General features: G+C 45.2%; 1 protein-coding gene across 1 annotated transcript; it reads left to right on the forward strand.

The window, feature by feature from the left end:
• Positions 1–14,705: 14,705 nt before the first annotated feature.
• On the forward strand, positions 14,706–26,643 carry LOC122480225. The gene is made up of 7 exons (XM_043574386.1): positions 14,706–15,412; positions 15,974–16,061; positions 16,841–16,949; positions 20,375–20,440; positions 21,370–21,471; positions 24,436–24,628; positions 25,000–26,643. Exons 1-7 carry the CDS (start codon positions 15,066–15,068, stop codon positions 25,142–25,144), a joined length of 1,050 nt encoding a protein of 349 aa, XP_043430321.1. The 5' UTR covers positions 14,706–15,065; the 3' UTR covers positions 25,145–26,643.
• The last annotated feature ends 305 nt before the right edge of the window (positions 26,644–26,948 follow it).

Here is a 26,948-nt window from a genome sequence, read left to right on the forward strand (position 1 = left end):
CCTACCTAGCATTGTCAGGATAGGGAAAACCCCTGAGGGATATGGCCCATCCTCAACAGGGCACTTCAAAGTGGTGCTCCAATCAGAACATGGTGCCCCTCTGCATGAGAAGCATTCTCCAAATTGTGTCCAATCAATACACCTATCTGCATGAGCCCCACCCCCAGCTGTCTGGTTGTGGCTTTTGTAGGCAGATTTGCCTCTTGGCACATTCAAGACAAGTTTGTGTTTATGGGGTGGGTGAACACATTTGATTTTGCCTCTTTGATGCTGGAAGTAACAAGATGGATGGGAACTGTGAGCATGCCTATGATCAAGAATGTAAACTGGAGATGTGATTGCTGCCTGCATTGTTCCCCAAATTGGATATACAGTGTTGGCTTCATGTGTATGTTTTTTTTTTATTATTGTTGCTGCTGTTTTCAGGAAAAATGGGTCCACGTTTCATTAAGGCTTAAATATAGCAAGTAGCTCCAAAATGATTTCAAGCCACTGCATGAAAACAATGGAAAGAGATCCTGGACACACACTCTTGCACAGTCCACCTCCCAGGTGGTTTCTGAGACAAAGACAAGGCAGAGATGTGGGATAGATCAAATTACATAGAAAGAAGTGGAAGAAGCACAGAGAAATGGAAAAACATTCCATGCTTATGGATCAGAAGAACAAATATTGTTAAAATGTTGATACTACCTAAAGCAATCTACACATTCAATGCAATCCCTAAAATATAACACCAGCATTCTTCACCAAGCAATAACAAACAATTCTAAAATGTGTATGGAACTGCAAAACATCTGAATAGCCAAAGCAATCCTGAAAAAGAAAACCAAAGCTGGACGCATCACAGTTCCAGACTGTATTATAAAGCCATAATCAGAGGTGTCTGGGTGGCTCAGTAGGTTAAATGTCTGACTTCAGCTCGGGTCATGATCTCATGGTTCGTGAGTTTGAACCCCACATTGGGGTCTGTGCTGACAGCTTGGAGCATGGAGCCTGCTTTGGATTCTGTGGTCTGCCCTTCTCCCCCCCCCAAAAAAAAACAAATAAACATTAAACAAATTTTAAGCTGTAATCATCAAGACACTATGGTACTGGCACAAAAACATACACATAGATCAATGGAACAGATATAGAACCCAGAAATGGACCCACAAACGTATGGCCAACTAATCTTCAACAAAGCAGGAAAGAATATCCAATGGAAAAAAGACAGTCTCTTTAGCAAATGGTGTTGAAAAAAACTGGACAGCAACATGCAGAAGAATGAACCTACACCACTTTCTTACACCACACACAAAAATAAACTCAAAATTAATGAAAGACCTAAATGTAAGACAGGAAGCCATCAAAATCCTATGGGAGAGAACAGGCATCAATCTTTTTGACCTTGGCTGCAGCACCTTCTTACCAGACATGTCTCTGGAGAAAAGGGAAACAAAAGCAAAAATGAACTGTTGGGACCTCATCAAGACAAAAAGCATCTGCACAGCAAATGAAACAATCAACAAAACTAAAAGGAAACCAATGGAATGGGAGAAGATATTTGCTAATTACATATCTGATAAAGGTTTAGTATTCAAAATCTATTAAGAATTTATCAAACTCAACACCCCAAAAAACAAATAATCCGGTGAAGAAATGGGCAAAAGACATGGACACTTTTATTTTTTTAATTTATGTATATATATATATATATATATATATATATATATATATATATATAATTTATTGTCAAATTGGTTTCCATACAACACCCAGTGTTTATCCCAACAGGTGTCCTCCTCCATGCCCATCAACCACTTTCCCCTCTCCCCCACCCCCCATCAACCCTCAGTTTGTTCTCAGTATTTAAGAGTCTCTTATGGTTTGCCTCCTTCCCTCTCTGTAACTTTTCCCCCCTTCCTCCTCCACCCCACCCCAGTCTTCTGTTAAGTTTCTCGGGATCCACATAAGAGTGAAAACATATGATATCTGTCTTTCTCTGTATGGCTTATTTCACTTAGCATAATACTCTCCAGTTCCATCCACATTGCTGAAAATGGCAAGATTTCGTTCTTTTTCATTGCCAAGTAGTATTCCATAGTATATATAAACCACACCTTCTTTATCCATTCGTCAGTTGATGGACATTTAGGTTCTTTCCATAATTTGGCTATTGTTGAAAGTGCTGCTATAAACATTGGGGTATAAGTGCCCCTATGCATCAGCACTCCTGTATTCCTTGGGTAAATTCCTAGCAGAGCTATTGCTGGGTCATAGGGTAGATCTATTTTTAATTTTTTGAGGAAACTCCACACTGTTTTCCAGAGTGGCTGCACCAGTTTGCATTCTCACCAACAGTGCAAGAGGGTTCCCATTTCTCCACATCCTCTCCAGCATCTATAGTCTCCTGATTTGTTCATTTTAGCCTCTCTGACTGGCATGATGTGGTATCTCAATGTGGTTTTGATTTGTATTTCCCTGATGAGGAGTGACATTGAGTATCCTTTCATGTGCCTGTTGGCCATCTGGATGTCTTCTTTAGAAAAGTGTCTATTCATGTCTTCTGCCCATTTCTTCACTGGATTATTTGTTTTTTGGGTGTGCAGTTTGGTGAATTCTTTATAGATTTTGGATACTAGCCCTTTATCCAATATGTCATTTGCAAATATCTTTTCCCATCCCATCAGCTGCCTTTTAGTTTACTTTGCTGTGCAGAAGTTTTTTATCTTCATGAGGTCCCATAGTTCATTTTTGCTTTTAATTCCCTTGCTTTTGGAGATGTGTCAAGTAAGAAATTGCTGCAGCTGAGGTCAGAGAGGTTTTTTTCCTGCTTTCTCCTCTAGGGTTTTGATTGTTTCCTGTATCCCATTCTGGTTCTTCATCCATTTTGAGTTTATTTTTGTGTGTGGTGTCAGAAAGTGGTGTAGGTTCATCCTTCTGCATGTTGCTGTCCAGTTCTCCCAGCACCATTTGTTAAAGAGACTGTCTTTTTTCCATTGGATATTCCATCCTGCTTTGTCAAAGATTAGTTTGCCATACTCTTGTGGGTCCAATTCTGGAGTCTCTATTCTATTGCATTGGTCTATGTGTCTGTTTTTGTGCTAATACCATACTGTCTTGATGATTACAGCTTTGTAGTAGAGACTAAAGACTGGAATTGTGATGCCTCCAGCTTTGGTCTTCTTCAATATTCCTTTGGTTATTTGGGGTCTTTCGTGGCTCCATACAAATTTTAGGATTGCTTGTTCTAGCCTGAAGAAGAATGCTGTGCAATTTTGATTGGGATTGCATTGAATGTGTATATAACTTTGGATAGTATTGACATTTTAACAATATTTATTCTTCCAATCAAGAGCACAGAATGTTTTTCCATTTCTTTAAATCTTCTTCAATTTCCTTCATAAACTTTCTATAGTTTTCAGCATACAGATCCTTTACATCTTTGGTTGGGTTTATCCCTAGGTATTTTATGCTTCTTGGTGCAATTGTGAATGGGATCAGTTTCTTTATTTGCCTTTCTGTTGCTTCATTATTGGTGTATAAAAATTCAACTGATTTCTGTACATTAATTTTGTATCCTGTGAAGACATGGACACTTTTAAAAAGAAGACATCCAGATGACTAACAGACACATGAAAAGATGCTCAACATCACTTATCATCAGGGAAATACAGATCAAAACCATAATGAGGTACCACTTCACACCTTTCAGAATGGCTTAAAGGAACAACTCAGGAAACAACAGATATTGGCAAGGAGGCAGAAGAAGGGAAATACTTTTGCACTGTTGGTGGGAATGCAAATTGGTACAGCCACTATGGAAAACAGTATGGAGGTTCTTCTAAAAATTAAAAATAGAGCTACTCTATGACCTAGCACTTGCACTACTAGGAATTTATCCAAAGGATACAAAAATGCTGATTCAAAGGGGCACATGCACCCCAGTTTATAGCAGCACTATCAATAATAGCCAAGTTATGGAAAGAGCCCAAATGTCCATTGACTGCTGAATGGATAAAGAAGATGTGGCATATAGGAGTTGCGGCAAGATGGCGGCTTAGGAGGACGCTGGGCTCACCGCACGTCCTGCTGATCACTTAGATTCCATCTACACCTGCCTAAATAACCCAGAAAACCACCAGAGGATTAGCAGAACAGAGTCGCCGGAGCCAAACGCAGACGAGAGGCCCACGGAAGAGGGTAGGAAGGGCGGCGAGGCGGTGCGCGCTCCACGGACTGGCGGGAGGGAGCCGGGGCGGAGGGGCGGCTCGCCGGCCAAGCAGAGCCCCCGAGTCGGGCTTGCAAAAGCGGAGGGGCCGGGCGGACTGTGTTCCGACAGCAAGCGCGACTTAGCGTCTGGGAGGTCATAAGTTAACAGCTCTGCTTGGAAAGCGGGAAGGCTGGAGGACAAAGGGAGGGAGAGCTGCTGAGCCCCCTGACAACAGAGCTCAGTTTGGTGGGGAACAAAGGCGCTCGCCAGCGCCATTTCCCCCGCCCATCCCCCAGCCGAAATCCCAAAGGGAACCGGTTCCTGCCAGGGAACTTGCTCGCTCCGCGCAAACACCCAACTCTGCGCTTCTGCGGAGCCAAACCTCCGGCAGCGGATCTGACTCCCTCCCGCTGCCACAGGGCCCCTCCTGAAGTGGATCACCTAAGGAGAAGCGATCTAAGCCTGCCCCTCCTGCCCCCGAGCACCTTGCCTACCCACCCCAGCTAATACGCCAGATCCCCAGCATCACAAGCCTGGCAGGGTGCAAGTAGCCCAGACGAGCCACACCACCCCGCAGTGAATCCCACCCCTAGGAGAGGGGAAGAGAAGGCACACACCAGTCTGACTGTGGCCCCAGCGGTGGGCTGGGGGCAGACATCAGGTCTGACTGCGGCCCCGCCCACCAACTCCAGGTATACACCACAGCACAGGGGAAGTGCCCTGCAGGTCCTCACCACGCCAGGGACTATCCAAAATGACCAAGCGGAAGAACTCCCCTCAGAAGAATCTCCAGGAAATAACAACAGCTAATGAGCTGATCAAAAAGGATTTAAATAATATAACAGAAAGTGAATTTAGAATAATAGTCATAAAATTAATCGCTGGGCTTGAAAACAGTATACAGGACAGCAGAGAATCTCTTGCTACAGAGATCAAGGGACTAAGGAACAGTCACGAGGAGCTGAAAAACGCTTTAAACGAAATGCATAACAAAATGGAAACCACCACAGCTCGGCTTGAAGAGGCAGAGGAGAGAATAGGTGAACTAGAAGATAAAGTTATGGAAAAAGAGGAAGCTGAGAAAAAGAGAGATAAAAAAATCCAGGAGTATGAGGGGAAAATTAGAGAATTAAGTGATACACTAAAAAGAAATAATATACGCATAATTGGTATCCCAGAGGAGGAAGAGAGAGGGAAAGGTGCTGAAGGGGTACTTGAAGAAATCATAGCTGAGAACTTCCCTGAACTGGGGAAGGAAAAAGGCATTGAAATCCAAGAGGCACAGAGAACTCCCTTCAGACGTAACTTGAATCGATCTTCTGCACGACATATCATAGTGAAACTGGCAAAATACAAGGATAAAGAGAAAATTCTGAAAGCAGCAAGGGGTAAACGTGCCCTCACATATAAAGGGAGACCTATAAGACTCGTGACTGATCTCTCTTTTGAAACTTGGCAGGCCAGAAAGAATTGGCAAGAGATTTTCAGGGTGCTAGACAGAAAAAATATGCAGCCAAGAATCCTTTATCCAGCAAGTCTGTCATTTAGAATAGAAGGAGAGATAAAGGTCTTCCCAAACAAACAAAAACTGAAGGAATTTGTCACCACTAAACCAGCCCTACAAGAGATCCTAAGGGGGACCCTGTGAGACAAAGTCCCAGAGACATCACTATAAGCATAAAACATACAGACATCACAATGACTCTAAACCCGTATCTTTCTATAATAACACTGAATGTAAATGGATTAAATGCGCCAACCAAAAGACATAGGGTATCAGAATGGATAAAAAAACAAGACCCATCTATTTGCTGTCTACAAGAGACTCATTTTAGACCTGAGGACACCTTTAGATTGAGAGTGAGGGGATGGAGAACTATTTATCATGCGACTGGAAGCCAAAAGAAAGCTGGAGTAGCCATACTTATATCAGACAAACTAGACTTTAAATTAAAGGCTGTAACAAGAGATGAAGAAGGACATTATATAATAGTTACAGGGTCTATCCATCAGGAAGAGCTAACAATTATCAATGTCTATGCACCGAATACCGGAGCCCCCAAATATATAAAACAATTACTCATAAACATAAGCAACCTTATTGATAAGAATGTGGTAATTGCAGGGGACTTTAATACACCACTTACAGAAATGGATAGATCATCTAGACACACGGTCAATAAAGAAACAAGGGCCCTGAATGAGACATTGGATCAGATGGACTTGACAGATATATTTAGAACTCTGCATCCCAAAGCAACAGAATATACTTTCTTCTCGAGTGCACATGGAACATTCTCCAAGATAGATCATATACTGGGTCACAAAACAGCCCTTCATAAGTTTACAAGAATTGAAATTATACCATGCTTACTTTCAGACCACAATGCCATGAAGCTTGAAATCAACCACAGGAAAAAGTCTGGAAAACCTCCAAAAGCATGGAGGTTAAAGAACACCCTACTAACGAATGAGTGGGTCAACCAGGCAATTAGAGAAGAAATTAAAAAATATATGGAAACAAACGAAAATGAAAATACAACAATCCAAACGCTTTGGGACGCAGCAAAGGCAGTCCTGAGAGGAAAATACATTGCAATCCAGGCCTATCTCAAGAAACAAGAAAAATCCCAAATACAAAATCTAACAGCACACCTAAAGGAACTAGAAGCAGAACAGCAAAGGCAGCCTAAGCCCAGCAGAAGAAGAGAAATAATAAAGATCAGAGCAGAAATAAACAATATAGAAACTAAAAAAACTGTAGAGCAGATCAACGAAACCAAGAGTTGGTTTTTTGAAAAAATAAACAAAATTGACAAACCTCTAGCCAGGCTTCTCAAAAAGAAAAGGGAGATGACCCAAATAGATAAAATCATGAATGAAAATGGAATGATTACAACCAATCCCTCAGAGATACAAACAATTATCAGGGAATACTATGAAAACTTATATGCCAACAAATTGGACAACCTGGAAGAAATGGACGAATTCCTGAACACCCACACGCTTCCAAAACTCAATCAGGAGGAAATAGAAAGCTTGAACAGACCCATAACCAGCGAAGAAATTGAATCGGTTATCAAAAATCTCCCAACAAATAAGAGTCCAGGACCAGATGGCTTCCCAGGGGAGTTCTACCAGACGTTTAAAGCAGAGATAATACCTATCCTTCTCAAGCTATTCCAAGAAATAGAAAGGGAAGGAAAACTTCCAGACTCATTCTATGAAGCCAGTATTACTTTGATTCCTAAACCAGACAGAGACCCAGTCAAAAAAAGAGAACTACAGGCCAATATCCCTGATGAATATGGATGCAAAAATTCTCAATAAGATACTAGCAAATCGAATTCAACGGCATATAAAAAGAATTATTCACCATGATCAAGTGGGATTCATTCCTGGGATGCAGGGCTGGTTCAACATTCGCAAATCAATCAACGTGATACATCACATTAACAAAAAAAGAGAGAAGAACCATATGATCCTGTCAATCGATGCAGAAAAGGCCTTCGACAAAATCCAGCACCCTTTCTTAATAAAAACCCTTGAGAAAGTCGGGATAGAAGGAACATACTTAAAGATCATAAAAGCCATTTATGAAAAGCCCACAGCTAACATCATCCTCAACGGGGAAAAACTGAAAGCTTTTTCCCTGAGATCAGGAACACGACAAGGATGCCCACTCTCACCGCTGCTGTTTAACATAGTGCTGGAAGTTCTAGCATCAGCAATCAGACAACAAAAGGAAATCAAAGGCATCAAAATTGGCAAAGATGAAGTCAAGCTTTCGCTTTTTGCAGATGACATGATATTATACATGGAAAATCCGATAGACTCCACCAAAAGTCTGCTAGAACTGATACAGGAATTCAGCAAAGTTGCAGGCTACAAAATCAATGTACAGAAATCAGTTGCATTCTTATACACTAACAATGAAGCAACAGAAAGACAAATAAAGAAACTGATCCCATTCACAATTGCACCAAGAAGCATAAAATACCTAGGAATAAATCTAACCAAAGATGTAAAGGATCTGTATGCTGAAAACTATAGAAAGCTTCTGAAGGAAATTGAAGAAGATTTAAAGAAATGGAAAGACATTCCCTGCTCATGGATTGGAAAAATAAATATTGTCAAAATGTCAATACTACCCAAAGCTATCTACACATTCAATGCAATCCCAATCAAAATTGCACCAGCATTCTTCTCGAAACTAGAACAAGCCATCCTAAAATTCATATGGAACCACAAAAGGCCCCGAATAGCCAAAGGAATTTTGAAGAAGAAGACCAAAGCAGGAGGCATCACAATCCCAGACTTTAGCCTCTACTACAAAGCTGTCATCATCAAGACAGCATGGTATTGGCACCAAAACAGACACATAGACCAATGGAATAGAATAGAAACCCCAGAACTAGACCCACAAACGTATGGCCAACTCATCTTTGACAAAGCAGGAAAGAACATCCAATGGAAAAAAGACAGCCTCTTTAACAAATGGTGCTGGGAGAACTGGACAGCAACATGCAGAAGGTTGAAACTAGACCACTTTCTCACACCATTCACAAAAATAAACTCAAAATGGATAAAGGACCTAAATGTGAGACAGGAAACCATCAAAACCTTAGAGGAGAAAGCAGGAAAAGACCTCTCTGACCTCAGCCGTAGCAATCTCTTACTCGACACATCCCCAAAGGCAAGGGAATTAAAAGCAAAAGTGAATTACTGGGACCTTATGAAGATAAAAAGCTTCTGCACAGCAAAGGAAACAACCAACAAAACTAAAAGGCAACCAACGGAATGGGAAAAGATATTCGCAAATGACATATCGGACAAAGGGCTAGTATCCAAAATCTATAAAGAGCTCACCAAACTCCACACCCGAAAAACAAATAACCCAGTGAAGAAATGGGCAGAAAACATGAATAGACACTTCTCTAAAGAAGACATCCGGATGGCCAACAGGCACATGAAAAGATGTTCAGCGTCGCTCCTTATCAGGGAAATACAAATCAAAACCACACTCAGGTATCACCTCACGCCAGTCAGAGTGGCCAAAATGAACAAATCAGGAGACTATAGATGCTGGAGAGGATGTGGAGAAACGGGAACCCTCTTGCACTGTTGGTGGGAATGCAAATTGGTGCAGCCGCTCTGGAAAGCAGTGTGGAGGTTCCTCAGAAAATTAAAAATAGACCTACCCTATGACCCAGCAATAGCACTGCTAGGAATTTATCCAAGGGATACAGGAGCACTGATGCATAGGGCCACTTGTACCCCAATGTTCATAGCAGCACTCTCAACAATAGCCAAATTATGGAAAGAGCCTAAATGTCCATCAACTGATGAATGGATAAAGAAATTGTGGTTTATATACACAATGGAATATTACATGGCAATGAGAAAAAATGAAATATGGCCTTTTGTAGCAACGTGGATGGAACTGGAGAGTGTGATGCTAAGTGAAATAAGCCATACAGAGAAAGACAGATACCATATGGTCTCACTCTTATGTGGATCCTGAGAAACTTAACAGGAACCCATGGGGGAGGGGAAGAAAAAAAAAAAAAAAGAGGTTGGAATGGGAGAGAGCCAAAGCATAAGAGACTGTTAAAAACTGAGAACAAACTGAGGGTTGATGGGGGGTGGGAGGGAGGGGAGGGTGGGTGATGGGTATTGAGGAGGGCACCTTTTGGGATGAGCACTGGGTGTTGTATGGAAACCAATTTGTCAATAAATTTCAGAAAAAAAAAATAAAAATAAAACACAGGAAAAAAAAAAAAGAAGATGTGGCATATATATTCAATGGAATATTACTTGGTGATCAAAAAGAATGAATTTTTGCCATTTGCAACAAAGTGGATGGAACTAGAATCTAAATAAGTCAGTCAAAGACAAATATCATATGATTTCACTCAAATGTGGAATTTTAGAAACAAAACATACGAACATAAGGGAAGAGAAGGAAAAATAAGAAAAAACAGAGAGAGAGGTATATCATTAGAGACTTCTAAATACAGGGAACACAATGAGGGTTGCTGGAGGGGTCTTGGTTGGGGGGATGGGCTAAATGGGGGATGGGTATTAAGGAGGGTGCTTGTTGGGATGAGTGCTGAGTGTTATATGTAAATGATGAATTACTACATTCTATTCCTGAAACCATTATTACACTATATGTTAACTAACTTGGATTTAAAGAAAATTTAAGAGAAAGAAAGAAAGAAAGAAAGAGAGAAAGAGGAAGGAAGGAAGGAAGGAAGGAAGGAAGGAAGGAAAGAAAGAAAGAAGTCACAGCCTTTAGATGGGCCTGAATTTAAATCACATCTCGGTGTCTTAATAGAAGAATAACTTTGGGAAATTAGGTCTGTTATAGCTTCAATCTCCCTATCTATTGAGTTAATAATAACAGATACTTCACAGAATTATTGATGGGTCAGATGAAATAATGTTCATACAATGTCTAGAAAAAATCAAGTCCCCAAGAAATGGTCAGCAGCAACATCACCACTGTCATCATCACTATCATAATCACCATTACCGTTACCACCATCATTATCATCATTACCATCATGATCACCATGACCATCACTACCATCACCACCATGATAATCACTTTCATTATCATCACCATCACCATCATTACTATCATATAATTATCACCATCATCATCATGGCACTGTGACTTGAAATGATCAAGGTCCTTCTCTTATTTTCACTGTCACTCTCTGGCATCAGGGCCCAACCATCAGGAACACCGAAAGAAGCTGGACTGACACTTACTAGGTCCACCAAGTTCAGAGGCTCATGATTCAATAGATCAGTTATCATAACAAAAAGTCATCCATCCTAGAACCTCTGCCAAAAGTTCACTATTTCTCTCCCTATGTGTGGAGTGGGAGCCAGATCTCATTGCTGCTAACAATGAAGCCAACAACTGAGAGAGACTAAAAGGGAAATTGAAGATGCACTTAGCTGGCTGCCTACAGCCCCAGCTGCTCTCCTCTGGAATCTGGGAGAGGCCTGAGTGATAGACCAGGTCTGAGTTTCAGAAATAAAAGCCTGAAAATCTCCCTAGCTTTGAGGTTCTTATGGGAAAGCTGGTTGGGTTTTTTTGTTTTTGTTTTTGTTGTTTTTGTTTTTGTTTTGTTTTGTTTTGTTTTTTCTATCTTGAGGCCTTGCTCCTTGGTGAAACCCCATAACCTTCATGTGTTCACACCTTGGTAGATGTGACTGACAAACTTGGTGTTAAGCCCCCTTTGCACTAATGCTGATTGAATTTAAATTGGCAATTGTTACCTGTAATAAGAGTTACACAAGTTCCTGGAAATTTTTTGTGAAGTAGAAGGAAATGGATGCACTGAGGTTCTTTTGGGAACAGTCAGCTTGGCTCAGTATAATAGACAGGGCCACACTGATCATCTGGGCAGAAATAATGCCTTCTGTGGGGCTCACAGTGCAGACAGTATTTCTCCTGAATCATTATTCTTCACCAAGGATGCATTTTGGAGCATATTTCCAGAGAAGGCTGGGGTTGGGGCTTATCTCAGGCTTCTGTCTGAGAACTGGAGACTGGGACAGGTGTGGGTATAGCTGACACAAAGGTGGCCCCAGACCAGATGGCTTGTCTAAGATGAAGGTGGGCAACACCAATCTGGGTTTGTGATTGAGGAGAACAGAAAGCGTCTCCGGTCAAGGTCAGGGAACTCAGCTTTCTTACAGGCCTGCATCTCACTGTGTGGACTTGGGCACATCTCCTCACCTCTTTGTGCCTTTATCCTCCAGGAAATAAGGAAGTTGGACCAGATTAGTAGTTCTTAAACTGCTCTTTGAGGTAAGCAGTTTGTACAGGGAGCCTCAGGGGCTGCCTATGGGACAAGCTGGAGAGAAAAGGGGCCTCTGGATTCCCCCTGCCCCACCATCACCTCCCTTTAAACCAACCAGAGCTCTTATCTGCTCTGTTTGCTGGGCACCTGTATAAGGTTGAAAAATAAACTTCTGCAGTTAACAGAGACACTGTTGGGCACCTCTCACTTCTTTACCCTTTCTCAAGGACTTACGAGGTAGGTACCCACTACATGCCAGGTACCATGCTAAGCACCAGGGCCACAGAGAAGGAGAGTTCAACCAGGTCATTGCTCTCATGGCCTTAGAGTCTACTGAGGAGAGACCAACAATCTGTGAACAAACAAGATAAACATCAATGGTACTTAGTGCAAGCAAGAGAATTAAAACAAGGCAGTGTGGGGAATCAGACAATAAAGAGGAAACACTTAAGCAGAAATCTGAAACAGTCCTTAAGTGTGTGAGGAACAGAAAGATGGCCTTGTGACTGGGCACAGGGATGAGGGAAAGTCATACAACTGAGGCGGTATGGGTGGGCATGTCCAGTGCATGGATGGCTCTGAGTCCCTCTAAAATACGATAGCTTTTACAAATCAGCAATTATAGGCAACATCACATCCGCCAAGATTACTGACCTCACAACACTTTAAACCTGAGGTGCATCCTCCAAGGCCAAACCCGAGCTTCAGACACCTAGTCACTAGTGTCCCTGTCCCTTGGAGGAGCCAGCTCTGGGTAAATAAAGGTGTATCATCATCCATGTCTGGATGGTTCCCCAGGGCCATGAGAACCACAGACATTACCATGGGAAGAGAGCTGAGTCAGCATGGACTCTGGCTAACACAGACTGGCTTCTATCACTTATATAGTGGGCCACCTCAAGCAAGTCACTCTTCCTACTGCACCCGTAAAATTCCACCTCTTACAGAGCTCCTGAAAAGGTAAATGAAAGCTGACCCCACAGTAAGGACACATAGTGCTAACTGGTTTATGATGATGGTGTTTGGAATTGCTACCTGAGGGCTAGTCTCATAACCTTTAAGCTAAGCTCTAAGGACATGTGCCAGAACTTTTACTCTTCTGCCCATTGTATGCTGCCACACAAACTGTGAGTGCTCAATAAATTAAAACACAAATTATTAATGCTGCTAAGCATGTGTGTGCAGGCACTGCTCTGAAGATGCCTGAAACTCCGTTAGCTCTCCCACAATCCCAGGAAATATGTAGTCTTGTCACCTCAGTTTTAAAGATGAGGAAATTGAGACAGAAAAATAGTAAGTTATATGCAGGATCCTGCAGCTAGTAAGTCTCATGAGTGCATCAGAACCTGGCAATCTGGATCTTCTCAGAGGCCATCTGGAAGGACAGGAGAGCTGAACAAAGAACACATCCCTCCTGTCTTCCTCTGATGCACTCAGGGATGGCACGTTTCCCAGGGAACCTTGGTGGGGGGTGTACTGGGTCTGGTCCTAGGCAGCTACAGAGGCCAGGTTACAGCAATGTAGGTCACATGTTCCAGCCTAGAGAGGCTAGGATCTGGCACATTATCTGCACTCAGCCTTTACCTGTCACTGCTCCAGCATGCTGCAGCCTGGACTCTGGATGGCCCTGGCCCCTCTGCTAGGTGCCCTCAGTGCAGGTGAGCCAATAGCAAGATCAATGAAATAACAGCCATGACATCTGGGTTCATGCTGTGTGTTGGGACCTGGGCCTCTACCTGCATTCTCTGTTAGACCTCTTGTCAACTCTGCATACGTACAACTAACCTCGCTTTTCAAATGAGGACACTGGGGTTCAGAGAGTAAATCACTTGGCCAAGGGCATGCTGTCTGTAAGTATCAGGTCCAGGTATGAACCCAGCGCCTGGCCTTCATCACTGCTGGGTCACTGCCCTAAAGGAAGCATCTGGAGCACACACCGCTGGCCTTTCTCTTCTGGGTTTCTCTAACCTACACTCCTCTGTGTATGTGTGTGTGTGTCCCCTCCCTCCATCTGCATGTTTTCACTCTCTCCCTTACCCAAGTGAAGCTGCCTTTTGTACACAGCCTTTCCCCCCCAAGTTCTCAGTGATCACTCCCTTTCTTGTCCCCTCATCCTTATACTCTGCCCCTTGTCTTGGCCCTGGAATCACATGCAGTCTGAGTGGTTTTGTATGTCCTAGTGGGTATTGTCTCTCTCTGAATTGTCTGCCTCTCTGGGCCTCATGTAAAGCAAGTACTTATAGTTGGCTTTGTCAAATGAAAATTATATAAATCTTATATAATCTTATAGCATACCTATAGCATACATAAATATATGCATTTATATATTTGTTTAATATATATTTAATATATAAATTCATTTATAGTTCACAATTTTTCATTTATTGTTTTCATTATTGTTTTTCATTTATTGTTCACAATTCTCCGAGGTAGGTTTCATGCCCCAATAAAACATGATCAAACTGAGGTGGACAGAAGTTACCAACTGGTAGTGGGTGGAAGACCTGGGAGCTGACCCAGGTCTGTCTGTCCCCAAAGCCTGTGGATTTCCCTTGAGAACCCGGAGTCTCTTGGGGTCACCCACAAGGATTTGCTGAGCAGTTCTGAGGTAAAGCTCATGCAGCTCTTCCTTGGGTCTACAGTGCATCAGTTTTCAGGGATAGAGGGTTGGCGTCCCAGCACTAAGGAGGGGCTGCATATCAGGCCTCATGAACTGCAAGGGGGCCCCAGACAGGAGCCCTGCCATACCATGACCCCTGCCTGTGCCAGCCCTTTCACCAGGGCCTCAGGGTGACTCTGGCCAGTCCTGTGATCTCTCTGAATCCCCACTTCCCCACATGTAAATTGAGAGGGTTGACCAGATGAAATGTCAGCTCTATTATCTTATAATAATAGAGCCTCAGGGCACTTCAAGTGCCTGAAATTCTAGAAGGTAAGGGTGACAAAAAAGTCACTAGGCTTCATCAAAGCATCAGATTTCTGAGGCCTTGGGTGGGGGGCTCTCAGCCAACCTGGTGTCCCTGTTACATCTGTGCTTTTCTCTTCCTATGTCTCAGGTTGGCCATGTGTCCAAAAGAACTATCATCCTCAGCACCAGCCATGGCACCCCATGTCCTCAGGGAAGACCCATTTGTTATGACAGTTTCTCAGTAGTTGCAGACTTTTGTTCAAGTAACATCACAGGAGAAGGGCCCAGAGCAGAAGGACTCTCTAGAGGCAAAAGGGGAGCAATGCCCTCACACCAAGCCTGTCGCTCCTCTCTTTTGCTTTTCACAGGGACAGCTGCCCTCTGTCACCGCAGTGGGGCCCTCTGCTACCTCCTGTGCCTCATTGCCTGCCTGCCAGGCCAGGACTCCATGGCTGGGAGCTGCCTGCAGTGCTCCAAGGACTTTCAGTAAGGAGTGGACACCCTCGTGCCCCAGGAAGAGAGGAGGGAAAGGGCAGGAAGGACAAAGCAGCAGGGCGAGTGGTTGGCAGAGACCAGGGCTTCCTTCTCCCTGGAAGAAAGTGGTCCTGTACAGGTCCCTTCTATGGTGGCCCTGAGTGTGATGAGCTCCCAGGGGCATGAGTCCAGTAGCCTGGTGGTTGATCCCCTGGAGCCTGCCCAGGACACAGTCCCTGGATTTCTAACTTCAATCACAGCCAAGGTGCAGGATAGGTACCAGAAGACGTGGGCTCTAGACAGGCACTGTTTCTCTCCTGCCATATGACCTGGTGAATCCTCACTTGGGAAGTGGGGCTGGCCATCATATGGTCTATCTTCCCACATTCACTGTTAGCAGCTCTGGCTGCTTGCAGCTTCTCCTCAGACCAGATGGCAGCAGACCCAAATGTACCAAGGCCAGGTGTGAAGGGCCTCAATGCCATCTGCACTGCCATTAAGGCCCAACTGCTCCCTGGCTCCCAAACCTGCAGGGCCTCTCCTCAGTTGCTCAGATTCCTTTGGTTTTTGCAGCTACCATGGTGGCAGGACAGCTCAGCAGCCGTGCCTCACCAGAATCTGCAGCCGGCTCCCAAGACTCAGAGAAAGCAAAGACTACCAGGTGACCCCGGGGGAAGGGCAGCTCCTTGTCTCAACCATTCCTGTGGGAGGGGGCATGGTGGTTATCAAGAAGTCCCCAGAAGAGGCTAAATTTCTCAGGATCAAAACAAACATGTCAAAAGTAAGATGGTGATGCTCTCCTTGGGGAGACACCCAACGCTCCTTGCTCGCTTCTGACCCAGTGCCCGGGGACTTGCCCAGCCAGTTCAATACAAAAACAAATATAACACACCTCTACTGTGGGGATTAAATGAGATGATACCTGTGAAGTGCTGGGAGGTTCAGAGTCACTGCTTCCATGTGACATGCAATTAACATAGAAACTTTGGAGCTGGGGCACAAATGCCCACAGCAGCCACATTGCACCTCACTCACTTAGTGGGTGTCAACCAGGCACCTACTGTGTGCACCACTGGGTAGAGGACAAGAGTCAAGGCAGACCTCTGTCCCCTGAGAACTGAATCATAGCAACAACTACAGCTCAAGTTTAGCTCTGGAGCTGCAGCATCCACCAAAAGTTAGACAAGGAGTACTTGAAAACCTCCCTTCAACCATGGATCACAATAATTAATTCCACCTCACCAGGACATATGGAGGTAATGTTGGTGGTAATTTTCTTTTACAGAGAAAATTGGAGGGGCAGAAAAGTTAGGGGATCTGTAAAGACCCTTGGCAAAGTAAGCACCTGAACTGAGATCCCAACTCTCAACAGCCTCCAGGTACAGGTGTTAGTCATGACCTACCTGCCTTCTCAACTTGTGTTTCCTTGTGTTCTCTCAGTGTTACCTGCCCAGGCAAGAGCCAAAAGCAAAGCACACTGCCCATGTCTTCTGCCCTCTGGGCTACTTCTTCATAGACAGAGTCCTTAGCTGCCAGCCTCGCCCCACAGGTAGGTGAGAATGGGCTGGGGCCCTGATGCCACTGGGGAAAGACTGGCACAGGATGGGATCAAAGGGTTTTCTGCTTGAACTACATCCCCTGGAAGCCCAGGTGGTCTCTGAGGGACAAAGTCTGGCTACTCCTGGGCCCCGAACATGCACTCATATGGCTTGAGGAGAGTGAAATGAGGCAACACAGAAGGAAGGAAGTTTGCAGAGTGGTGAGGAGCATGGACTTTGGAAGACAGTTCAAGTACTAACTCTGTTCCTTACTAGATGTATGATCTTGGCAGAGTTTTACAGTTCTTAATGTACAGCATCTGCACAGTTTGTTAAACTTATCCCTAAGTATTTCATGTTTTGGGATGCTATTATAAAAGGAATCGTATCTTTTATTTCAATTTCCAAGTGTTGGTAGCTAGTTTTTTTTTTTTTTTCAATTTGCTTTTTATTTGTGACAAAATACATGTAACATAAAATTTAGCATCTTAACTGGTTTTTAGTGTTCAGCTTAGTGGTATTAAATACATTCATAATGTTGTCCAACTATCACCACCATCCATCTACATAGCTCTTTTCATTTTGTAAAATTGAAGCTCTATACTGATTAAACAATAATCCCCATTCCCCTGTACCCCTAGCCCTTGGCAACCACCATTCTACTTTCTGTCTCTATGATTTTGACTACTGTAAGTATTTCATGTAAGTGGAATCATACCGTATTTGCTTTTTGTGTGACTGGCTTATTTTACTTAGCATAGCATTTCCAGGGTTCATCCATGGTATACCATTAGGTCAGAATTTCCTTCTTTTAAAAGACTATATATATATATATATATATATATATATACACACACCACATTTTGATTTTTCATTCTATTGATGGACACTTGAGTTGCTCTAGCATTTTTGCTACTGTGAATAATGCTATGAACATGGGTGTACAGATATGTCTTTGGGACCCCAGCTAGTATTGACTTTTTTTATATTGACCTTGCATCCTTCAATCTTACCTGCTTCATTTATTTGTTAGAGTAACTATTTTGTGTGTAGATTTCATAATATTTTCTCTTCATGCAATATTTTATCTTTGAATAAAGACTTTTTAACTTCTATCTTTTCAAGCCACATGCCTTTTTATTACCTTTTCTTGTCTTATCATGTGGTCTATGAATTCTAGTACTAGTTTGAATAGAATTGGACATCTTTTCTCTGTTCTAAATCTTAATTGGGTTGAGGAAATCCTCTTCTATTTCTAGTTTTCTGAGAGTTGTTATCATGGATAGGTATTTAATCTTGTCCTGTCTTTTTCTGCACTGATTGAGATGAGCATATGGTTTTTCTCCTTTGTTCTGATAAGATGATGAGTATCATTGTTTTTTGAATGTTAAATTAACCTTGCATTCCCGAGATAAACTCCACATAGCTCTGATATTTTATCCTTTCTACCTATGATTGAATTTGATTTGCTGATATTTTGTAAGAATTTTTGCATCTGTGTTCATGAGAGATATTAGTCTGTATTTTTCTTTTCTGATTTTTGTCTGGATTTGATATCAAAGTAATACTAGCCTTATAAAATTAACTTCCAGTTAGTACCTACTCCTCTATTTTATGAACAAGTTTATGTAGATTTGGTATGAGTTATTTCTTAAGTGTTGTATAGAACTCAGTAAAGCCACAGGGCCTAGAGTTTTCTTAATGGAAAGGTCTTTAATTACAAATTCAAAATTTTAATAAATTTAAGGCTATTCAGATTTTCTGTCTCTCATTGTGACAATTTGGTAATTTAGGTCTTTCATGGAATTTATCTGTTTATGTTGTAGACTTATTGTCATAGAGTTTTTCATACTATCCCCTTACTAACCTTTTAACATATCATCTGCAATGATTCTGTTTCATTCCTAATATTGGTACTTTGTGTTCTTTCTTTTTCTTTTTTTATTTATTGGTCTAGTTAGAGCTTTATAAATTTTATTTATCTTTTCAAATAACTAGGTTTTAGTTTTATTGATTTTCTTTATTTTTCTATTTCATTGATTGTCATATCCTTCCTTTTACTTGCTTTGATTTTAATGATATCCTTTTTCCAGCTTCCTAAGGTAAAAACAGATAATTGATTTTCCACCTTTATTTTTTTTCTGATATAAGCATTTAGTTTACAGGCATTTAAACCTAAAATTTGTATCTATGCACTGCTTTAGCTATATCTCACGAATTTTATGATGTGGGGTTTTTATTATCATTAAAGTTAAAAAGTTTTCTAATTTCCTTCTGATATTTTCTGACCAGAAGATTATTTAGAAGTGTGTTGTTTAATTTACAAATATTTGGGGCTTTTTTAGATGTCTTACAAATTTCTATTTTAATTCCATAGTAGTCAGAAAACAAACTCTCTGATATTTCAATCTTTTGAAATCTATTGAGACCTTTCTTATGGTCATATGTATGAGTCTGGGAAGGTTATTTAAGTTTTCCTTAAACCTCTCTTTCCTTATTTCTAAAAATGGAGTTGATAATAATGGTGACTAAGTATGCCTGCTAAGTAAAGTCATATGTAGAAAGTTCTAAGTAAAGACTCAGTAAATGGTAGCCACCATACTCAGAAACAAGTTGTTCCTCACATGAGCGGTGGGGACTCTGGCACCTCATCTCAGAGACAAGAGCTCTGCAACTGCCCAACTGGCTCTGCTGCTCATCAGTAAGGAGGCTCCTCTGGTTGGCCACATACACATGCAGTCCCCTGTTCTCCCTCCCTGTCCAGCTTCTGAATGTTCTACAAGCCCCATAATTGCCTGAGTTCTTAGTGGGAGCAAGAAAGGCAGACAGAGCAAGCAGGGAAGAGGCCTGTGTGGGGCCATACTTCATTCCAGAACCCATAAATGTCAAGTGGAAAGGGATAGAGAGGTCTTCTTGTCCAGCTACCTACCCATCCCACCGCTAACTCCTGCAATCCTTTTGTCTCCCATCCACAAAGACATTTAGGATTGAAATGAGCATGAGAGAGAGAGAGAGAGAGAGAGAGGATGGTCAGAGGACCCTACCCCACTCAGCTGTGCACAGATGATGCTATCACTGTGCAAGGGTGGTTTGGAGTGACAAAGAACATGAGACATAGAGGGGGCCTGAGGGAGAAGAAGATAGGGAGAAATAGCGTACACAAGAGAGTGCCAAGGCCCTAACAACCAGGCCTCCCAGAGTGGGGAGGCCAGAACAAGGGAACCAGGAGCTGGATCCAAGGTGGATCCCTACTCCCATCAGCAGCATGCCCAGGGCCACAAGACAAGTGGGGTTCTAAAGATCAAGAAGGGAGTATCTCAAGGCATACATCATTTTTACTTTTGTTAACTTTAAGACTGTATATGGTTTTGTTTTCAGCAGTATTTCCCTCCTTAATTTTCTTCAGGTTGAAAATGAAGTGTATTTGTATTTCCAGGGCACTGGCCAAAGGACAGCAGTGGAAGAGGAATGGAGGGAGAGCCCCTGCACCTGCGGGCAGAAGGTAAACAAGGCTGACACTGAGGGTGCTGACACCTGCGTGAGCAGGAGTGTTTCTCATCTTTATCCCTTCCCCTCTGTAAGGATACTGCCCCTACCTCAAGGTCACCCAGCCTCTTATCCACCTGCTCTTTGATGTATATTGTGGGGCAGGGCCAGGCTGTGGGGGAGCCCACTGAATTCATGGGACACTTAGGAGACAGAGCCACTCCCAGGGGAACTAAGAGGGCTTGCCCATCCATCAGTGTGAAGCAGCCTAGGGAAACACATGGCTGGACTAGAGGCAGGCAAGGACCTCAGTGAAGTGTCTGGCTGCCTGGAGAGGGACCATAGATTGCACTGCAGTGACAGGAGGACTAGAAAGGCACAGTGGGAAAAGGAACACAGCTGACATGGACCTCTTGCCAGCCCTCCGCCCACCCATGTTCTGCCTCACACACTCTTCTTGAGCACCTGCACGTACCAGCCACTGGGCCAGTGTTAGGGTCCCTGGAGCTCACTGTTAGAAGACAGACAGACACAGGAACCCCCTAAACTACAGTGTGGAGAGTATTGAATCAAAGTAAGGACAAAGCCATCGAAGCTCAGACAAAGGTACTGGCAGTCTTCTTGGCAAGGGACCCAGGAGGCTTCTTGGAGGAACAGACATGGGAGTCAGGCCCAGAAAGTGCACAGGCTCAGTCAGTCAGTCACGGAGGGCAGGGAGAACCCTTCAAGCAGAGGAAGTAGCTTTTTGGAGAAGCAGAGAGCAGAGACTTTGCTGCTCTGATCTTCTCCCTGGCAGTGATGCCACCCCAGGGCTCTGGGCTATAGATTGCCACAGAGGCCAGCCTGGTCTTGGGCCCCCAACTCACCACCCTGGGGCCTGCAGACTTCTCCCATGATGAGGCCCTGAGTCCTGGTGGGACCCACCCATATGGCTTCCCTTCACAGGCCACTTCTGCCCAGATGGTGCTATCACCATGCCATGCCTGGCCAGGACCTTTGAAAGCAGGAGGGAGACACCCCACCCCAATACCAGCTTCTGCTCAGCAGGTCAGTTCTGAATTTTGCCTGCTGTTTGTACAATGGAAAGAGTGAGTTGCTGACTTTGCTGATTAGGTGCTCATCCAAAGTCTACCATACATACTTCATGATGCTGACTATAGCCAGCAGCATCTCCAGGCCCTGGTAGAGGTGAACACCAGGAAAGCCCCACTCAGGATGCAGCAGGCCCCATCAGGCTACCAGGTCTGGGAGCCCCATGTTGTCTTTGCTCAGCTGGGAAAATCAGGACATGTGCAGGAAGTTCAAGGCAGCCCAAATTGTTCAACATAGAGTTTAAAGACAGAGGGGTCATGTGGCTGGGAACCACTCTCACTGAGCACATGGAGAAAAGAAACGAACAGTTTAAAAGTGAAGAATGAAAGTGCTGCAGGACTTCAGCCAGGTCACGATCTCGCGGTCCGTGAGTTCGAGCCCCGCGTCGGGCTCTGGGCTGATGGCTCGGAGCCTGGAGCCTGTTTCCGATTCTGTGTCTCCCTCTCTCTCTGCCCCTCCCCCGTTCATGCTCTGTCTCTCTCTGTCCCCCCAAAAATAAATAAACGTTGAAAAAAAATTTAAAAAAAAAAAAGAATGAAAGTGCTGGTAGACACAAGGGAGGAGTGGTCAGGAGCCCAGACAGAGAACACCATGTGGGAATTGGGACACATCCAGATCTGCTATTGATGGGCTATCAGTAGGTTCCTTGACCTCTCTAAGCCTCAGTAGTAATATTTGCCTTATAAGGCTTCTGTGGGCATCAGACAAGACATCTATATAAAGGACCTTGCACTGAGCCTAGCACATATTGAGTGCTCAGGAAAGAGTTGCTTCTGACCTCATAATCACCGCCATCAACAACTTCCCCTATTACCTTGGAAGAATGAGTCTGGGGCAGAGAAGGGGTATTTATCAGGTCAGACCACTGTGTCCTGAGGGAATATTCCCCCTCTCCTGCCCCAGCACTACCAGATGCACCACCACAGATCACAACGCACTGTCATGTAAGTGCTTGTGACAGCCAGTAGTGGTTGAGGAGAGCTTGTGACCACCCTGGGGATGTAACGATTTGGGGGCTCAGGAAGCTCACTCGCTCCCCAGGATCATCTAATTTTGGCAGCGAAGCCAGGACCAGAACCCAGGTGTCAAGACAACACAGCGCTGATGCCCTCCCCTGCAAGCCTGGGCAGGGTTGAGGCTCCTGAACTTCAGCCCCACACACAGTGCTGTATGGGATAGGAGGGCACCTGCCAATCCAGCTGCTGGCCTTTGGACAGGGCCACTGCCATCAGCGATAATGGTGTGTGGTGTTGGGGGGCCCTGAATACCCAAGAGACCCACCATATCATGGGCCCTAGGCCACTGCTCCCTGCACACAATAGGTCTCACTGCCCGCTTGCCTGTCCCCTAGCCCAAACAGTTCTCTCCCCTTGCCTGCAAGCTCTCCACTGCTTATTCTTTTAGTGCTGTCTCCAAAGGCCAATACAGGATTTCTCCAGAAAAATATAAACGGCCACAAACATCTTCCTGCTTCCCATTTGTCACAACTCTGCAACAATTCTGAGCACCAGTTTACTTGCCATGGGCTGGGTGACACTTGAGGCCCCTCCAAGCTCTGACATCCTGAGTCTGTGACTCATGGAACACAGTACAGGTTTGACCTGGCAGGGGAGGAAAGGCCCAAGCATAGTGGGGTGGGGCTGGAGCACCTCTTGGGTGTCAGACTCTGCACTAAGTGTTCTCACATGTGGTAGCTCACATAACACCATCGAACACCATCGATTATGATCTGGGGCTCATAATCCCCTCTGAACTTCAGAGGTCAATTAAGTGGCTTGGGTCACATAGAGTGAGGTCACAGTGCAAACCCACAAATCTGTCTCATTACTTTGTAACACCCCAAGAATGCCCCGAAGTCCACATGGATGGATGTTGGATGGTTTTGAAAGGAAGAAAAAGAGGCAGGGACAAATTCCTCACAGCCTCCATTTTGCCCAATGCTGAGGCTGTTAACTGGAGACAGGGCTGGATCCCTGGTAAGTGGTTCAAGGAAACAGATTTCTGTGACGGAGCCTCTCAGCTACTTTTCTGTGAAGTTCTGAAGCCACCAACTCCCTGGGCCATTCCTCGGAGCCATGGAGGAAAGTGTGATGCTTCCTCTGAAGCCCAGGGCCAAGACCAGCCCCCACCAGAACCAGCCCCTGGAGGATAGGGCCAAAGTGAGCACTCGGGTGAGATAGCTGAGTAGGAAGGAGTCATTTCCTCTGCAGGTCCCAGGAGTTGGAGAGCGAGGAGCAAAGTGTCCAGCAGCATCACCCGTGGTCACACATTAACTCCCCTACTAGGAACCCCAGTTCCCATGTGAGGACAGAGTGAGGGCAGAGGCTGTCCCACACTGAGACAGAGCAACAGAAACAGCAAAACTAGGAAAGTGACCCAGCCTCCAAGAAAGTGAAGATAGGTCTGGTGTGAGCCACAGCAGCCGGAAAGTTTCCTTTCTCCCCAGGGTGTTGGAACTGTGATGCTGCGATGTTGAAACTAGGACTCACGAAGACTTGCCGGGTGCCCAGTACTGCACAGGGGCTCTGTCACATTGCACAGTGTTGTCACAGCAAGCCTGGGAAGCTGTGTTGTTGTAATCCCATTTTATAGAAAGGAAGATGGGAGTTTGAGAAGCTAAGAGACTCCCTGTCATAGTCGTCTGTGGGCTGTGCTGCTAAGGCAGTGGGAGCCCCCTGAAACCTGCAGCACTGAGAGAGCAAGGAAGCCACTGGTCTCTGCATGGAGAGGAAAGGACCCCCCCCCCCCCCCACTCTGCACCTTGGTAAATGCCGATGGCAACCCTCCTCCCTGCACTCCCAGGCCCACAGGAGGATCAGACCCACCAGGGCCTGGGAAGCATTCATTGTTTTCCTTTTGAGGCCAGCAACGCAGGTCCTTCAGAGAGAACTGCAGTGATGTGGGCTGTTCTCTCCCCAGTTCTCAGCCAGTGTCTGCAGTGCCCAGCGGGATACTTCTGCCCCAACCAAGCCACCCAACCCATCCCATGCCAGCCAGGCACATTTAGCCCGAATCCAGGCCAGGATGAAACCACAGACTGTGTTCCATGCCCAGCAGGCAAGGCCTGTACCCAGGCTGGGCTGACTCAGCCAGATGCAGAGTGCACACCGGGGTAAGGAACTTTGATTTCTTAATGATATAGAGGTGACTGGATGGGGGCTCAGAGTCCTCCCCCTACCATCGTTCAGGAGTCATACCCTCAGATTCAGGTGGGGATTCAGCAAACATCCACCCACCTCCGTGTCCTGGGAGGGCCCCTGCCTCCCAATCAGGGCTCAGTGTCACTCCAGCCCCAGGCTCCAGGACCCTCCCCAGGAGCACCGGGGCCTGAACATGAGCTGGAGGCAGCTAGGTAACTCCTGTCTTTCCCACGGGGAGAAAGGGGCACAGGGAGGTTACTGCAACAAAGCCACAGAGGCCAGCAGGCACAATGGGATTTCCCTGCGACTACCCAGGCTGATGGGTGCTCCTTGGTTGTCTTAGGTATGTGTGCCCTGTGGGCTCTTCCAGCCCCAATGCTCCCACCCATGCCTGCCCACCTGGGACATTTAGCAGCCGCAACAACCTCTCCGACCTGTCACAGTGTGAGGTCTGCCCCTCGGGAGTAGCCTGTCCTAGGGGTGAGTGAAAAGGGGGAAAGGCAGCCTTGCTGCCTATTGGACCCTGCCTTTTTGGGTGAAGAACCATCTCCACTCCTAGGCAAGGAAGGCCAGCAAAATAGACCCTGACCCATAACCCTTTGTTTTCGCACAAAGATCATGGTTCACCTCACTTAGGGTGTCCGAGGATGGGACCATGAAGATCACTGCGTTCCCACCATGCTGCCTCAGGTAGCCTTGGGCTGCTGCTGACCTAGATGCCCCTTTCACCAATGCCAGGCCCCAGCCCATGTCCCTGCCACTTACCAGAGGGATGTAGCTGGAGGGGGTGCTGCTCCTCCGGGTCTAACTCAAGATTGTGTTTGCAGGAACTGGAAGTCCAAACTGGCCCCCTATCCCCTGTCCAGCTGGCCATTATTGCCCTCTGGGCACCAAACGGCCGACCCAGTTCCAGTGTCCCCCAGGCACCTGGAGTAACCAGACTGGACTAACAGCAGTCGAGGAGTGTGTACCTTGTCCCAGGGGCTGGTTCTGTGTCACTGGAGCCCAGCTTCCCTCAGGGACATGCAAAGCTGGGCATTACTGCCCACAAGGTGAGTGGGGCCAGGGTCTGCTCTGCAAGGTCACAGGTGAGTGCCAGAAGAGAAAGCCACGAGCCAGCCTGCCATACTAAGGTTAGATTTCAAGAGAACCTTCCTGAGAGTAGGGCCAATACTGCTCAGCTGCTGAACATCCTGAATGGGGATTCCCAGGGTATGAGTCCAGACAAGGCTGGTCCTAGGTGAGTGGTACCCCCTGCTCCCTGCCCCTTCCCCAGTGGCCTCTGTTGAGGAACTGTCCCCAGGCAGTAGGGTAAGAAGCTACTGTACCTACATAATGCAGCCCTGGCCCCCCTCTTCCCTCCTGAGACCCCTCCTTCTTTCTGAAACAGGTACAATGTGGAGCACCCAGTTCCCTTGCCCAGCAGGCACCTACAGCTCTCAAGCAGGCAACAGCCAGATGGAAGACTGTCTGCCATGTCCCCCAGGGGCCTTCTGCCCCAGTGGTGCCCCCAAGCCCGTGCTCTGCCCACGGTAAGGGAGGCTGAAGGGTATGGCCATCCTCAAAGTTACCACATGTTTATTAAGTACAGGCCGAAGCCTGGCACTATGCCAGGCATTGAGGGATTTATAAAGAGAGATGAGGGTCTGGGCTGCCTTAGGACCTGATAGCTTTGTTAAGATAAGACATAGGAACTGAAAAGGCAAGGGCCAGGGCTGAGATGCAGGGTGGCAAATTGGAGTGGGACCCACCCCCACCCTCATGGCCCTAGATGTTGAAAGGGAGAGAACTCACTCTGGGCTGGAGTCAATGGGTAAGGTGCCCACACCCCAGTAGAGAAGCTGCTTCAAGAACAACACACCCCAAGGCCAAGCACTCTGGAAGCTAATTCTGGCTGACATCTTAGCAACGATCATTTGGTGCTCTGGAATTCTCTCTGTTGATTTGACTGGTTTATGAAGATGTGCCCCTTATTCCTCTGGTCACGGAGTAAACTTTAAGAATTTTTCTTAGGGGCGCCTGGGTGGCGCAGTCGGTTAAGCGTCCGACTTCAGCCAGGTCACGATCTCGCGGTCCGTGAGTTCGAGCCCTGCATCGGGCTCTGGGCTGATGGCTCGGAGCCTGGAGCCTGTTTCCGATTCTGTGTCTCCCTCTCTCTCTGCCCCTCCCCCGTTCATGCTTTGTCTCTCTCTGTCCCAAAAATAAAATAAAAAAACGTTGAAAAAAAAATTTAAAAAAAAAAGAATTTTTCTTATTTTGAAAAAGTGATACATATTCTTCACGTAAAAAGTG

The sequence above is a fragment of the Prionailurus bengalensis genome, chromosome A1, assembly GCF_016509475.1.
Source record: "Prionailurus bengalensis isolate Pbe53 chromosome A1, Fcat_Pben_1.1_paternal_pri, whole genome shotgun sequence".
Taxonomy (NCBI): domain Eukaryota; kingdom Metazoa; phylum Chordata; class Mammalia; order Carnivora; family Felidae; genus Prionailurus; species Prionailurus bengalensis.

Bases quoted from the DNA above. Each gene is read 5' to 3' on its own strand.
- LOC122480225 (XM_043574386.1), top strand. From the start codon at position 15,066: ATGTCTCAGGTTGGCCATGTGTCCAAAAGAACTATCATCCTCAGCACC. The intron at 15,413-15,973 runs GTAAGGAGTGGA...TGGTTTTTGCAG, and splicing joins CAGTGCTCCAAGGACTTTCA to CTACCATGGTGGCAGGACAG. The intron at 16,950-20,374 runs GTAGGTGAGAAT...TTGTATTTCCAG, and splicing joins CTGCCAGCCTCGCCCCACAG to GGCACTGGCCAAAGGACAGC.